Raw genomic sequence first — 14567 nt, forward strand, 5'->3', positions numbered from 1 at the left:
GCTTCTTGCGAAACCCAGTGACAGCAGGAGGAGTATGGTGGTAGTTTGAGATCCATTTGGAAATAACGATGATGTCGTCAATCTTAATGCTTTGATCCGTGGATCACTTAATAATCCTTCATAACCATCTCGACTGGAGTGAATGGGTTGGACAATAGTAAGTAGATAACCAGCTCAACTGGAGTCTATAGTACATAAGGACGCATCGCACACAAGAATCTAATCTGAATTGAATTAAGTACAGTTATGCTTATTATTACCTTTTATTCCATAATATGTATGCACAACTGCATGTAAAACCTTAGCCCTATCCTATCTCCATCTATTGATTCACAAACCCCAAGTAAACTCGCAGGTCCGGTGAGGCGAAAATTCTACAAGTTAACAGTGTCTTGCTTGAGTAAATCACCACAACAATTTCTTCTCAAGGATTGATATAAACATGTGTCTTCTAGGGAAAAAGCAACTATACTACATATGGTATTACGGATCGAAGGTATCTTCCCTCTCGGGTGATATGACTCGAAGCATGGCCTTGCACAACTTGATTATTTGATAATCTATGTCGTCTGACTAAGTGTTAGTCAAACGGAATCGTATACCATTGGGAATGATAAAAGTGAGTTAAGCCGACACTAGCATTGACGAGTCACTCAGCCCGTGGGTTACCACTAACATCTGAAGCAAAGAGACTTGGACAACACATCAAGTTTATAGGTTACTCGTAGGTAATCAGGAGCCGGTATGCTTTGCTAGAAGCCAATGCCGACAAGTGTTCCTTGGGCGACTCCTCTCTGAGAATGACTCTTGTTAGAGCGTGTCTTGGGTATAGAGTTCCACTCGAAGCATCGTCGCCTTAATACGAGTCTATGGGGTCACACACTGAAGAGGATGGGACCGGGTGGAAGAATATTCCACCTGACACGGAACCTGGTTGGGTTGGACCTGAACCGAACAAAGGGAGAGTTAGACACAAGCAACTATCTTGGAAGGCAAGTTGTTCTCATGCCTCCACTGTCCTGACGACGATGAGACAGGCTAGCACCAGCTCGCAGTCATCCCACCTTGTACATGTGAGAGCTGATAGAGGCGGTGCAAGTGCGACGTTGCTCGACAGAGTCGGCAACGGAGACGAGGACGAAGGAGTTGGACCAGGGAACATCTTCACTACATCTAGCTAGACGCTTCCTCGAGTTTTCGCAACACGTCTAGGGCTAAGAGTTCTATGGCCACTCTCCTCTACCAGATCCGTGGGCGACGCCATGGTTGGTGCTTTCCGGAAAAGTTTTCAACTCCGAGGGGGTGTCCACGTGGCTTTTCACATCAGTTGAAATTGAAAAGGTATCCACATCGAGTCATCCACTCCCCTCCTTTGAACCAAACACACACAAAAAGCTATCCCTAACCACCCCTCATCTTATCCAATCAAGCAGAAAAATGGCCATCTCGTTGGATGCCCTCGTTCCTTGAACGATACTGTGAACCAAACAGCCCGTAAACGATCTGCCTCTGCGACTCCGCCAGGCTATTTTAAGCAAACACGGCAAACGGGGGGTCCCGTGCTGCGCTCTCCCCCACCCGTCCAAATCGCGGCATAAAATGTGGCCCGGCCATGCTCTTAACTTTCCTCTCCTCCTCCCCTTCCTCCTCGCCCTCGCCCCTGCATCTGGGCCAGATTAGCTCCCCCTCCACCCAGCCGGAGGATCCCCAGATCGACCCACCACCGGACGGTAAACTCCAGGTATGAACATGCCTCACTTCTCCTGCGTCGCTGGTTGGTTCCTGTCACTAAATGGCAGCCGATTCGTTGGTTTCCTATCTGCTCGTCCGTTGGTTGTTCATGTCTGTGATGAAGTGACGGATGTGAGCCGGTTTCTTGATAGGCATTCGTCGGTTCTTCCTCTTTCTGTCACAGGGAATAATCCTAGGCTTGTAGCTTACACATGATGCGACTTTTATTTTGTTTTAGGTGTGATGATACGGATTTCTTGCTTGGTACTGCTGTGCTTCCTTGCATTTCTTGGCGACATTATATGTGCTCACAATAATTCTTGTCACTGACGGCACAGCCATTTCTCCCTTCCTTTCTCATCCTGTACGGATGATCTAGATTAGTAGATGGTGGCCATTCTTTACATGTATTTTTACCGAATATATTTGTTGAGATGTTCGTACGGAGCATAGTATAGAAAATAAACCAGGAAAGAATCAATGCCTGCGCCATCAATACCACTACTTTAACCGAGAATTTGGTGCGATAAGTTTGTTTTTGTCGCCTCTTTTGTTTCTTTCCTCTTTAAGCTGGAGCCGGCGATTAGATGTCTCACCAAGAACACATAATTTGATTGTCCAGTACATCAGCTTTGCACATTTCGGTATATGCTCATCTTCATCGTGTTCGTGCAATAACCAGACATAGTATTATGCGATGTTACTGATTCAGTTTATAGAATTGGCAGCTCCAAGCCCAACTGACTCGTGCTGCTTCTTCTGCAGCCGATCTAGGGGATATACCAATGGCGACATCCAAGAAGGAGCCTCTTTACCCCAGCAGGGACAGGGCCAAAAGGATGGCCCCCAATCTCAGGCCCTCCAGCAGCGAGTCCTCCGGCTACGGCGCACGGCGGGCCAAGTCAGTGCCAAGTTCCCCGGATCGCAAATTCGGTCCTTCAGCTGCTGCAGCAGCTGCTGCGGCCGCCACTGCTCCATCTGCCGCTCCGGACACGAGCCGTCCCTTATTGTCGCACGCTGGCCGTTCCATCTCGTCACGGACAATGTCCACCTCAAGCTCATCCAGTCATGGCCGCAGGCCATCCTCTGGTCCAGCCTCGAAGCCTACTCTGGCTAGAGCAAAATCCGAGAAGGTCACTGCCAACTCACAGCGGCCTCCTTCGCTAGCTGTGCCGCTGAGCAATTCGTTCAAGGACATGGCCAAGACGGTCTCCAAGTCGCATTCTTCCTTGCTGAAGAATAAGCTTTCACCAAGGCCTTGTGCTGACAAAGGGGTGGCGTCCCCAAAGCCGAGCATCAAGAGGGTGCCATCGGCAGGGCCTGCGAGAGGTGGGAAACCTCTGCCGGTATCCTCGGCACGGGCACCAGGCGCCGCCGCCAAGAAAAGAGAAGCAGCAAATGATGGTAGCTCAAGGCCGAAAGGTACTACTCCTCAGAGGGCAGTGGAGCCATCTGTAACCAGGCAGGAGAAGGATGACGAGCCGTCAATGCAGTTCGAGGAATCCGAGAGCCTAACAACTCCGTCCATCGAAGATCAGTTGCATGAGGAGCTCCCTGACCCGGTCGACCTGAAATTCATCGACATAGCTGCTTCTGGTTCACCTCCACGTGACCCATACTTTCAGCAACAAGGCAACAATGTGGAGGAAGTGAAGCGGCAATTGGACAAAGAAGACGGTGAGCTTCATAATGGAGGCCACGGCACTGATGCGAGTGGACAGAGCAAACCCGACACTGCAAAGGTTGCTGATGAATTGGACCGAGCGGAAACGGAAGAGGCTAGAACAAAGGCAGCGGCGCTGGCGAACAGGGCCGAAGTTGCTCAATCATGGAGGAAGGATGATCCCAAGAGCAACGATGTGATCGAGGAAACCAAAGCCAAGCTCCTGGAGGAGAGGAAGAGCAGGGTGAAGGCCTTGGTAGGGGCCTTCGAGACGGTAATGTCATTCAAGGAGTAGCGCTCAGCCTAATTGTTTTGATCAGTCCTGTTTGTCATTTCAAGACGAGTACATTCTGTCCTCAATATATGTGATCATGATTCCTCAAGTGTTGAGTGTTTATGCGATGGCTTCCTTGATCCGTTGTATTCGGCGTGTTAAGTTTCTGTTTCTGACTTGATAACTGAATTCATCGATGCACTTGGGGTTGCTGCTACCGGCTTGGATTTGAATTGAAATTTGGTGCTTGCTGACATGAAAGTTTGAAAACTAGAATTCAGTGCTCCCTCCTGAATGTTGAATGTACCCTCCATCCCACGAAAAATATCCAAGGTTTATCAAAATTTGGATGTATCTACTACTATTTAGTGTCTAGATACATCAAAATTTTGACAAACCTTCAACATATTTGTGGGACAGAGAGAGTATAACTGTTGATACATGTGTATGGTCATCATCCAGTTAAAAATGGACGACCCTATATAGTATCCTGCAAAAAGAAGTATATTTGGCTGTTCAATCGTACATATACTCTTTAAGATGAGCAAAGACAAAACCATAAAAATAAAAACGTCAGCAGGTCAATTTAGCTGAAGGTATGGTACCCATCAGTGTTTCAGTGTAACATGGAAACGACAACAAAGTCATTTTCAGCCATTCCATCAAGATGCATCGGCATCTAAACTGGTGGCCGCAGTCCAACATTATCCAGCTGGAGCCTCAATAATTGCAACTCTACGACTACATCTGGCTAATTATTTACAGCTCACGCTGATGTACTGCAATACTCCGAAAAAATGGTTTGTCAGTTAGTCCAACATCTATTATCCAACCAAAACATTATCAAAACAGGAAGTAGGCCGAGAAAGCTTAAATTCAGAGCTGCAGGACCAAAGATAACCTGGGGAAACTATGTTCTTCTCCTGAGCTTCCTCGTGAAAACATCTGATTAGATTTCCTACCACATGTAGAGTACTGAAAGCGATCTCGAGTGATGCTACACATGTTACACTGATGATTTCCTAGTGAAACTGTATCTTGGGTGATGCTACACATGTTACATTTCTTATTTTTTACAACAATCACACATGTTACATTCATTGTACAGCTCTTTGGATGCTTACAAGGTCAGTAATGTTTGTTGAGAGGAGAGCCTTACTGCATTTCTTCTGTATGTGAATGCCAACAAATACAGTTTAGCGATTAGGGGGCAGCAAGATGGCAATTTTTTTGGGCACCTGCCAGGTCAGGAGAGTAAACAGACCAAAAACACATAATCTGTACCCTGGAGAAAAGAGGCCCGCCACTTCTTTTCTGACCAAAGCAACGAGCTCAAAGGAAATTGCAACCAAATTTTGCTCCATACAGACTTCGTGTCATTTGCAGTAGAAATACTTCGGTAGATTCTGGAGGTAGACCATTTACAGATTTGGTGACGTCAGCATGACCTCCTGGAAGCTTCAAAGAATGTAATGGAATCATATTAGGGATGAAGCAAAGTTATTTACCAACTCGGACACAAAAGAATAAAATCATATATACTGAACATCACATAAAGCAGGACAACAGCATACATACAAAGATACCATCTTTCAACAGCTGCTTATCCAGTCAATTACATCGATCTCAAGAAAAACGGCACTATATTAAGATATCTAGTCTAAATTAATGATAAAGTTGCAAATACTAACACAAGGCCTTTTTCCATCACGATGAAGGGCTAAGTGCCCAAAAAGGTAATAATGTTATCCTAACTTTTGCAACTTCAAGATTCAATACAAGATCACGCACATTCCTTTGTACAGTACCTCGAAAAGACTAAACTAGATACAAATCAAGAGAACCAGCATGCAAAACCAGATCAACGAGTGTACCTATACGTGCCAACTTGACATCAGGATTAGAAACAGCACATTACAATAAGAACAGGAACTTACAACTACGAAAGTATTCAACCTTGACGAACAGAAAACAATAAAATGGCAAAAACCCAAACCCATTGATAATAGGGATAAGTGTAGGTCAAAATAAGAATTCTGAATAGCAACAGTAAATCAAACATACGGCAGATGCATTAACACAGATTTTAGGATGGTTATTTTCAGAAACTCCCTTGGTTAGTTGTCATCTTCCATATTTCCTTCTATGCAGTTTCTATCTTTTACATTCTACAGCCTCCATATAAACAAGCAATTGCTACTGATTCCAGAATAAAATAATGGAAACATTTATCTTCATTTCTAGCCTACACCAAAGAAGCTGCCACCACCCTGCCATCTTGTCAGCAGTATTCGCCCTAAAATGTGCTAGGGAGCATTACATTTGGTATTAGTAACTCACCGTGGCTTCTGACACTGATTATCCTTTTGCCAAAGCCTAGCTATGAAGTAATCCTGGTTGGACTCGAGAATATAAGACAATTTGAAGAAGATGATGATGGCGAGGAACAGCCGCCTGAAGCCCCGCAAAACCGTCTTCGGTGGTGGAAGCAACAAGTCCACTGCGGAAAGAGAAGCCAGCCATAATTTGAGTTGCGAACTATAAGCTGCTTAGTTACCTGTTTCCTATTAACATGTTCCCTAGTTATTTATTTCCTTATTGTATATTTCTGTCCACTAGAAACTGTATCCCTATAAATAAAGGGCTTGTATCCTAATTTTTTTTCGCGAAAACACAAAAGCCTTGCGTTTCGATGCATTGATAGATAAAGAAGGTTTGTATGTACAAGTCCAAGAGAGGACCACACCACGCCGTACAACTCAACCCAAAAGACCTAATCTAGGGGAGAAGTTGGCGAAGCCCCCGGGCACCCGCGTCCGCCCATTGTCGCGCCTCGTCTTTGATGTCGCTAAGTAAGGAGGTCACCGAGGGGCACGCGTTGTCAAAGACCGCAGCGTTCCTCTGCTTCCAAATCCACCACGCCGTGAGCATGATGAGCGACGATGTTCCTTTGCGCAACTGGCGAGGGGTGGTCTGCACCGCTAGCGACCACCACTCCGCGATGTATCCTAATTTGATTGACCAATACAGAAGGGACAAGTGAATCTCCTCCCTCGCCGAGAAGTTTGCCACCACCCATCAGCATCTTGGCACCATTTAAACTGTAATGCACTAGGGTATATTAAATTAGTACATCCCCACTGTTTCTTAGTGGCTTAAGCTTTTGGATGTACTAGTTGGTTCTGAAAACAAAATACGATTTAACTATCAAGAGGTCTGAAATTCGAGACTGGGTTGACGCAATTTTAAGAAAATAACTACTATTTTCTAGTTTGAGACAGATCATAGGCCCAAGGAGCCTAGACATGAGGAGGGCTGTCACAATCTAGTATTGCTCACCTTTCCATCACACAATAGGTTTTTCATCAAGGAAAACCGAGATCACTTGTTGTCTCATGCCTATTCTGTCTACTCTGCTAGTGATGTTGACATTGACAATGTGGAACCAGCAATTCTCACACAAAGGGTTACAACATCATGGCATCACATCCACTACCATAACTCCGAAGGACTTTCCTGCCATCGTTGTATTCCTTGGCATCAAGCCATGCTAAAGAATCTACAGTTGCTGCCTTGACATCCCGATCAGCCAACAACGGGTCCAGGTCTACCAACGAGGGTGGGGGCTTGGGGGATGCGGTGCGCGGCAGCAGCACAACCTCAGGTATTGATAATTAGTTCCATTTCGGTTGCTTGCTATCGTTCATATTTCCTCTTTTGAGCACTTTCCACATGTTGTGTTCTACCACCCCTGTATAAGAGGAGCCATCGTTATCATTGTCAAATGCAAGAACATAACAAAGTTTCCCGTCTACCTCTTCTCCCTGCTCCTTTGGCAAGGCTGCGTCGAGGCCATCGTGGAACTCAGGTCAAGGAACACCTTGATCAGGCCTAAGGAACCTTACAGTTACGCACATGACATGTTTAACACATCAAAGCACTCTATCTTCAAATATAATGAAAACCGCGTACCAAAAATATGATTTAATGCTGAAAAAAGAGATACTTAAACTTCCGCAAATACGAGGCATGGAAATGAATGCTTGCTTTCGACGTCTTCTATTGTAGTCGAATCAATTAGCAGAAGAAGAAAATTATACAAAATAAATGAATGTCAATAAATACAGAAGGGTAATGGTTATTGTTCATGGCAACAAGATCTAGAGAACAAATGCTTTATTCATTAACAAACATCCTGTGACAACAACAACAAAAACAACAAACCACGGAAATGGTTTAATTAACAAACTAAATGTGTTCCATAACATATCTATTATCCAGAACTTTGTCAGTCAGCAGTAAGAAACCTAAGCATCAATGAAACCTTGCAGTGACAGTGACTGCAACTTTCATCAGACGAAGGTGCATATACTTTTGTAAGATCATCTATTTTCTCCATACTCATTAAGCAAGAAGCTACATAAACATTAAGATTCACAAATTTAACATCAACCTTTAGCAAACAGGGAATGCCTGATGCATACGCAAGTATTTGGTTATTGCATATGCATACATAAGTCCCCACTTTCAACCTTGATTAACTACAATAATAATTTCTAATTTAATTTGGTGCCAACAGAGAGCCCATACAAAGATCTGTGTCGTTTCATTGATTTTGGCTATTGAGGAATATGTTACTTATGCCTTATGCATTCTTAAAAGTGGATAGATCCTAATCCTGACAGATTATCCTCATTTAAATGTTCTTCATCAGCTATGTATGATTCACAAACAGGTTTTTTTTTTTAGTTATGAAGGAGTAACCTGTTAAGCACAGGTTATAATTTCATCCAAGGAAAACAGGCAAGTGCCAACAGCACAACCACGCCGGTGTAACTGCAGTATATAGCATTCAAAACAAAATAAACTCCATCGTATAGGAAAAAAGAATACAAGATCTAACAAATGTAGACGTCATATGGGAATCTACCAAAATGGTGTTTCCACTGTTTCATGTTACAACTTCTGCGCCTCAATACTTGGATAAGAACAGTAGTCGGTTTATCTATACCTAATAATAAAGGAGCTAAGGTTTCTGCCAAAATTTTCGTCAACGCTTTTTTTTGGACCGTTTTGCCCTCCCACCGAAATACATAATACAGCAAATGCCATGATACCGGTTAGTTTTCTCCTTTTTTTTCTCTCTGCTTCGCATAGCCTCCGAACAGAGAACACGAGCAGCGCGCCTCCTGCCTCGGCTAAGCCTCCGTGCCAGCACCTGAGCATGGTGCTGTGCTTGGAGCGAGGTGGATGCGGTAACAGGCGGCCGATGCCTGCGGTCTTGACCCGCGCCTGGCCAGGAGCGGGCTGCTGGTTGCGCGAGGCCACGATGTCCTCTCTGCAGGTGCTTGGGGCGAGCTGATTTTTCTACAGCACAGCCAAGGACGACGGCAGCTTGGACGACTTCGGACTAATTGAATGAACCCCGCACGGCCTCACCACAAGCCACCCGAGAGGCCTTGCGACGGGAATTCGCTGCCTGTTTCCTGCTCGCCGGTGCCGTGCTTCTTCCTCACGAAAATTGGGATCCGCCCATTGGACCCATGCCTCTTGCAGTGGGGATTTGGGAAGAGGTGGGCTCGCGACGCGCTCGGGGCGGCACGTGGTGTGCGGGACGGTCGGAGGAGGGTAGGGTGGAGGCGCGCCTGCGCGAGGCAGTGGCGACGGAGGCCGAGCGGCGCGAAGTCCAGGCCAAGGTCTCAAGGATGACTTTGCAGCGAGGAACGGTGAAGAGACACTGCGCTTGTCGTTGGGTTCGTCCGTGTAGCCTTGGTTGGTAGGATCCGAACTGTCCGCTCACATCTGAGCCATGTGTATGCGATTAGTGGCCTGGTTCCCGCAAGCCACATAAGTGGGCTTCCAAGAATCAGCAAGAAAACATGCAAATTAAATCTCGTTCTCAGAAAGTACATCCCGTCCAAAATTACATGATACACTAGATATTTTGTTTCCAAAATAGTCCCACCTCGCTCAATTAAGCCGAGTCCAGCTGATTTATATACGAAAGTTTTCTGAAATCAGCAAGTTGCCTCCGAGAAAAACAAGCTGCAGCCCATTATTTGGTCCAAGATGTGTAATTGTGAGGAATTAAGGAATTAATTTGCCCCCGCAGAGAGCAGCAACATGCCCTGACATAAGAGGAAGGAATGAATTAACTTGGTTCAATGGAGGACCCAGATTAGAGGCTCGTTGGCCGGGGATGGAGCGAGGCCGTAGACGGAGTCGGCGAGCGAAGGAGAATAGGTCATGCCAAATTTCACAACGTATTCGTTAGCATGGTGCTTGACTGATCTTTGTGTGGAAGCTCTAAAAATGATGTTTGGGAAAGAGAAAAGGGCTAATATTTAAAAATTGAAAAGTTTTGTAATATTTTCACATTCTAAAAAAATAATTAGACAAAAATTTTGGCAAAAATCTTAACTCCATTATTGTTAGGTATAGATTTTCAAAAAAACACAAAATTGAAAAAGTACCTTTAGTACCCACAAAAATAAGTACTCCTATCTTGAATTTTCACCGGAAAATCTACCCACAAAAATAAGTACTCCTATCTTGCATTTTCACCGGAAAATCTAACAAGCGCTCGCGCGATGGAGGAGCCACCTAAGAAACGAGTCCGCTGCTTTACAAGTTGATGCAACGATGGCCTTACAAGCCCATCATCTTAGGATTAAATATGTTTTTCTGGAATAGGAGAAACCATGAGCAACTTACTCCTTGGTGGCACAGGAGACAAGTGTTTGATTCGTTGGAGCGCTTGAGTTTTGGCTTTATCCATGTGCAACGCACGGACACTTTTGCTAGTTCCTTAACAAAGTTCCCACCAGTTCCGAAGAAACAGGAATACTATCAGACAAGAAATTATAACTTTTTGCTACATATTCCTGATAAACACTTTCTATTTCTAACATCACGAGAAAAAAAAATGAACTGCAAATAAAAGATCAGATGTTTCTATCTATGCTAGAAATGAAAAAAAGTGAAAAGCACATACTAGTACAGAACACTTACAGAGTCATGGCTCCTCAATTCGTTTGGAGCCCTGCACCATAGTTCTGTGTTCTTGTGACTTTTTTCTGGTGCTTAGATGCAGACAATGGATGGGTCTACTGCACAGTTCTGTAGGCCTTCTAGAAGATAAGCAGAACTTTAATTATTTCAAAATATTCCCCAGAAGATTAGATACAGTATTATCAGCATACTGCACAAACTAGAAAGTCTGTCTGCCTTCTCCAGGTTCCAGCACCCACGAGCAAGTTATGACCTGAATACAGCGGCCATGAAGCAAGACTGCAAGAGACAGCATCAAGTTGGTACAATCTTGAAATGTGAAAAAAACCCAACTCCCTCAATCCAATTAGTCATGTGAATTGATCTTTTCAAGTAGCCCAGATGAATTAACCCCAAGCAGACGAGGGTTTAGCTCTGACACTGCCTTCAAGTCTTGTATTGTGACCGAGTTAGTAGTGCCTGGAGATATAATGCCACCCTGCACATGGGCATGATTTTGCAGTGATACACCATTTATTAGCTTACGGGACAACTGCTGCTTCAATGCCGCATGGCTTAGTTTACCATGTTGAGATCTTGCTCCAACAAGCTCAACACAAGATCCAATCAATTGCTTCAGAAAAACATCGACTCCATTATTCAACAAATCAGCACACTCTATCGAGACCCCTTCCAATCCTTCATCTTGTGCCGTTTTTTCCATTTTCTTCCTCAGTGACAAAGTATCACATAGTTCACCATGGTCATAACAACTAACAGAGCTGTCATCTGAACTAACAGAAGCAAGGGCTGAAGGTTTTCGGGTCTGACACAAATTAGCAGCGCCAAACTGAATCCCAATCGGAGCTTGCAACGGAACTTGGGCACGTCGTAAAGTTTCTTCTCCCAAAGTTTCTCTAGCATCAATAGCAGAAGGTCCATTGCTATGCAGAGAGACATGGAAATCTAATGGTGCCTTACTCACACATGATCGCTTGATAAGTGATTCCACATGCTCACTTTGCTGAATGTGTGTATGTCTCTTCAGACCAATCAAATTTGAAGCGCCATTCTCCCTACTAATAGTCTCGACAGAAGTCAGAGATGAATGTTGTGTTGATGCATTTACACTTTTGCTCAATGAGTGTTTGTCTTTGACATGCTTGCTCAAAGAGTCACCACTCCAGACAGGGGGGGCCAGTGTGTGTTCTGAACTGGAGATATCCCCAGCTATCTTAGGCGCACTAATAGCTGGTGGCCCACTTGCTGCACATGCATTGAGAAGAATAGAACGAATGAGGTGGTTGTGCAACGGGAGGTTCTCACGGCCAAGTGCCACAAGACAGAGCTTATCGAACTCATTTTTGCTCAATTTTGATGATAAGAACCTCTCCAGATGTTGAAAGTACTTCTTTGCTCGGTCTGGCCCAATCGTTTTAGCAATCTTGGACTTGATCTCACAAAGGTCAATACGACTCTTCTGTCGTACTGCAGATGATGGTAATGGTTGCAGGCTTGGTGCCAGTGGCACCGGCAATGGCTTAGACGACGGCATCTCTTAGGAAGTAGATTCCATGTAAATACAGTTGAACCAGAATGTCTACAAGTAGATATCCAGAGGATATTGTTATCTTCCTCTAATCCCTCTTGATATGCAGCCCACTCAGCAAAAATTACTGCATTAAACAAGTATCCGAGTTAGGAGTATAAAAATTATGACTATATAGCATAAAAGAAAAGCATGAAAAAATATTCACTGGCCATGCGATTATCCAAGACTAGTGAATTAATGTAGAACATTACGTAGGCACTCCCTCCCCTCCCTGCCGCACCTATCCACACACACCCCACTCGCTTGCGCACAAATACAACAGCGAGGAACTCGTTACAGTACCTGTACAATCGTTGATAAAATAAATTTAATGTGCATCTTAAAAACACAAAAAGTGATCTAACATAATAGCAAAATGAACTTATTATGATTGGGTTTCGGTAAAACATAAAAAAATAGAGCTTCAAACAGACAGTGTGCACAATTGATGAGCTTCAAACAGACAGTGTGCACAATTGATGAGCTTCATCCCAAAACTATGATTTATGATAACTAGAGGACAAAAGACATGTGTGCCAGTTTTGTGCACCATGAGCTCAAGGCTGTTACATAATCAACTGGAAAGAAACAGAATTGTGTTACTGGTTACACTGAAATTGTATGCAGGTAGCAGGTCGGCTACAAACGAAAAAGGAGCATAACTTGTTCCAAACAAGACTTGGAATAGAAGAACACAGGAGCAAATTTCCCTGATCTGACCATGCCACCTTTATGCACACTGCGTTTGTAGAGTAACCTTACTTCTTCAGATTCAGAATCCAGAAACCCAAACAGCAATCCTGAAACTCAAACCTGCTGCCAGGGCAACATCACATAAGATTACACCCTAGAAAACCTCAAAGAAACGTCTTCAAACCAGCCCATCGAGATCTCTTTTGACTCCAAGCCAGTTTGTCCTAAATCCAACAAATGAGTGAAACGGGGGCTTTGGGGTGAAGTAACCAGTTCAGACTCCACCAAAACAGAGGCCACAGGGCACCGACTGAGTGACCAAACACTATTCCATCTATTTCAGCAACTCAGAGGACTCGAGCTCCTCTCGTCCAATCCACGGGGCCTCAAACCAAATGGTGAAGAGAGCTAGGGTTTCGTACCAAATTTCAAACTTGCGAGCTCATCTCCACGCACGAAGCAAGGAGATATTCAGCAAGCAAAGAAACCCGCATCAGACCTCCACCGGACGACCAACCAGACCTGCCCCGCCGCGCGAGTGTGCACCGCTCAAACTAAAATTCCCAGCTCGCCCCTTTGATCCGACACGGGCCACCCCAATTCACAGAGGGAGCTGGGGATTTCGCCCCCGAATTCGAACTCCCCGGCGCCCGAATCACCAGCCACGAGCCTCGCCGATGAGTCAAACGGCGCCATTGGGCGGCATGCGACGAGCCCCGCCATTGCCGGTCGCGGCGCGGATCGAGACGGGGGGGATTGGGCCGGGGACAGTGAGCTCTCACCTTGGCTCGCGCACGCGCGCGCGTTCCGCCGGACGCGGAGGAGGAGGGGAGGCAGGGGTTGTTGCAGGAAGCGATCTCCAGCCAGACGCCGCTGCTGCTCGGACTGCCGAGGCGTGCTGCCGCGGGGGTGTGTGCCCCTCTTGCAGCAGCAGGGAGATTCGAGTGGCGCGCAGCTGCTGCTGCTGCGGCGGCGGGGGGCGGCGGCGGCTTGCTGCTGCTGCCACGGGGGTGGAGGTGGAGGTGGTGATGCGAGGTTTGAGGCTTGCTGGCTGCTGTGCTGTGTTTGGTCGGGCTGTGTTGCTGGTGCCGTTCTCCGTTCCGTCTCGGTCTCGATATTGTACTTGTTGTTCCTCCTCTTGACTCTCTCTCCCTCCTCCCACTCTCACTCGCTCCCTCTCTCTTCTTCCCTTTCCTTATTCTCCTACTTATTATTTCCTCCTTTGGGTTTGTTTGATGTTCTTATATATATATAGGCTTAAAATGTGATTTGAATGAGAGAAGGGACAACTACTTGGCCAAACCTTATGAAGGTTGACTTTGAGCAAAATCAGCACGAGTGGTTTGAAATGGAGGGTATAGTGATTTTACCAATAATGGAGAGAGGGAGTGTTGTGTCTAGTAGATCCTAATGGCAGCATTTGGAGACAGATTTATACAGGTCGGGGCAATGAGATAAAAGAAAACCACCACTTGGAACCTGCTCTTGGAATGGCGAGTGGCGCGGCGTCGGAAACTGTTTCTGATGTTGACCTCACAAAATGAAGAGTGAACTAATGATAACGATCATGAAATTTCGAAAGAGGATACTACCGTACTTCGCATGCATGTCAACAAGGATACATG

General features: G+C 45.3%; 2 protein-coding genes across 8 annotated transcripts; one reads left to right on the forward strand and one right to left on the reverse strand.

Moving 5' to 3' along the window:
- Nucleotides 1-1554: 1554 nt before the first annotated feature.
- On the forward strand, nucleotides 1555-3777 carry LOC127334190 (uncharacterized). The gene is made up of 2 exons (XM_051360616.2): nucleotides 1555-1741; nucleotides 2497-3777. The coding sequence occupies exon 2, from the start codon at nucleotides 2517-2519 to the stop codon at nucleotides 3687-3689; it is 1173 nt and encodes a 390-aa protein (XP_051216576.1). The 5' UTR covers nucleotides 1555-1741; nucleotides 2497-2516; the 3' UTR covers nucleotides 3690-3777.
- A 731-nt stretch (nucleotides 3778-4508) lies between these two features.
- Nucleotides 4509-14091, reverse strand: LOC127334188 (uncharacterized). 7 transcript variants are annotated; one of them, XM_051360614.2, is made up of 5 exons: nucleotides 13725-14090; nucleotides 10680-12334; nucleotides 6706-6769; nucleotides 6009-6168; nucleotides 4509-5126 (listed from the first exon to the last, which is right to left on the reverse strand). In XM_051360614.2, the coding sequence occupies exon 2, from the start codon at nucleotides 12211-12213 to the stop codon at nucleotides 11026-11028; it is 1188 nt and encodes a 395-aa protein (XP_051216574.1). In that variant the 5' UTR covers nucleotides 12214-12334; nucleotides 13725-14090; the 3' UTR covers nucleotides 4509-5126; nucleotides 6009-6168; nucleotides 6706-6769; nucleotides 10680-11025. The 7 variants fall into 7 exon arrangements, with proteins under 7 accessions (XP_051216574.1, XP_071680876.1, XP_051216569.1 ...); XM_071824775.1 differs by having other exon boundaries at nucleotides 6706-6779; XM_051360609.2 differs by lacking the exons at nucleotides 6009-6168; nucleotides 6706-6769 and adding an exon at nucleotides 12462-12552 and having other exon boundaries at nucleotides 13725-14091.
- Between the last annotated feature and the right edge of the window lie 476 nt (nucleotides 14092-14567).

Source organism: Lolium perenne, unplaced genomic scaffold (genome assembly GCF_019359855.2).
Source record: "Lolium perenne isolate Kyuss_39 unplaced genomic scaffold, Kyuss_2.0 unplaced26, whole genome shotgun sequence".
In the NCBI taxonomy this organism is placed as follows: domain Eukaryota; kingdom Viridiplantae; phylum Streptophyta; class Magnoliopsida; order Poales; family Poaceae; genus Lolium; species Lolium perenne.

Bases quoted from the DNA above. Each gene is read 5' to 3' on its own strand.
- LOC127334190 (XM_051360616.2), top strand. From the start codon at position 2,517: ATGGCGACATCCAAGAAGGAGCCTCTTTACCCCAGCAGGGACAGGGCC.
- LOC127334188 (XM_051360609.2), bottom strand. From the start codon at position 12,213: ATGCCGTCGTCTAAGCCATTGCCGGTGCCACTGGCACCAAGCCTGCAA.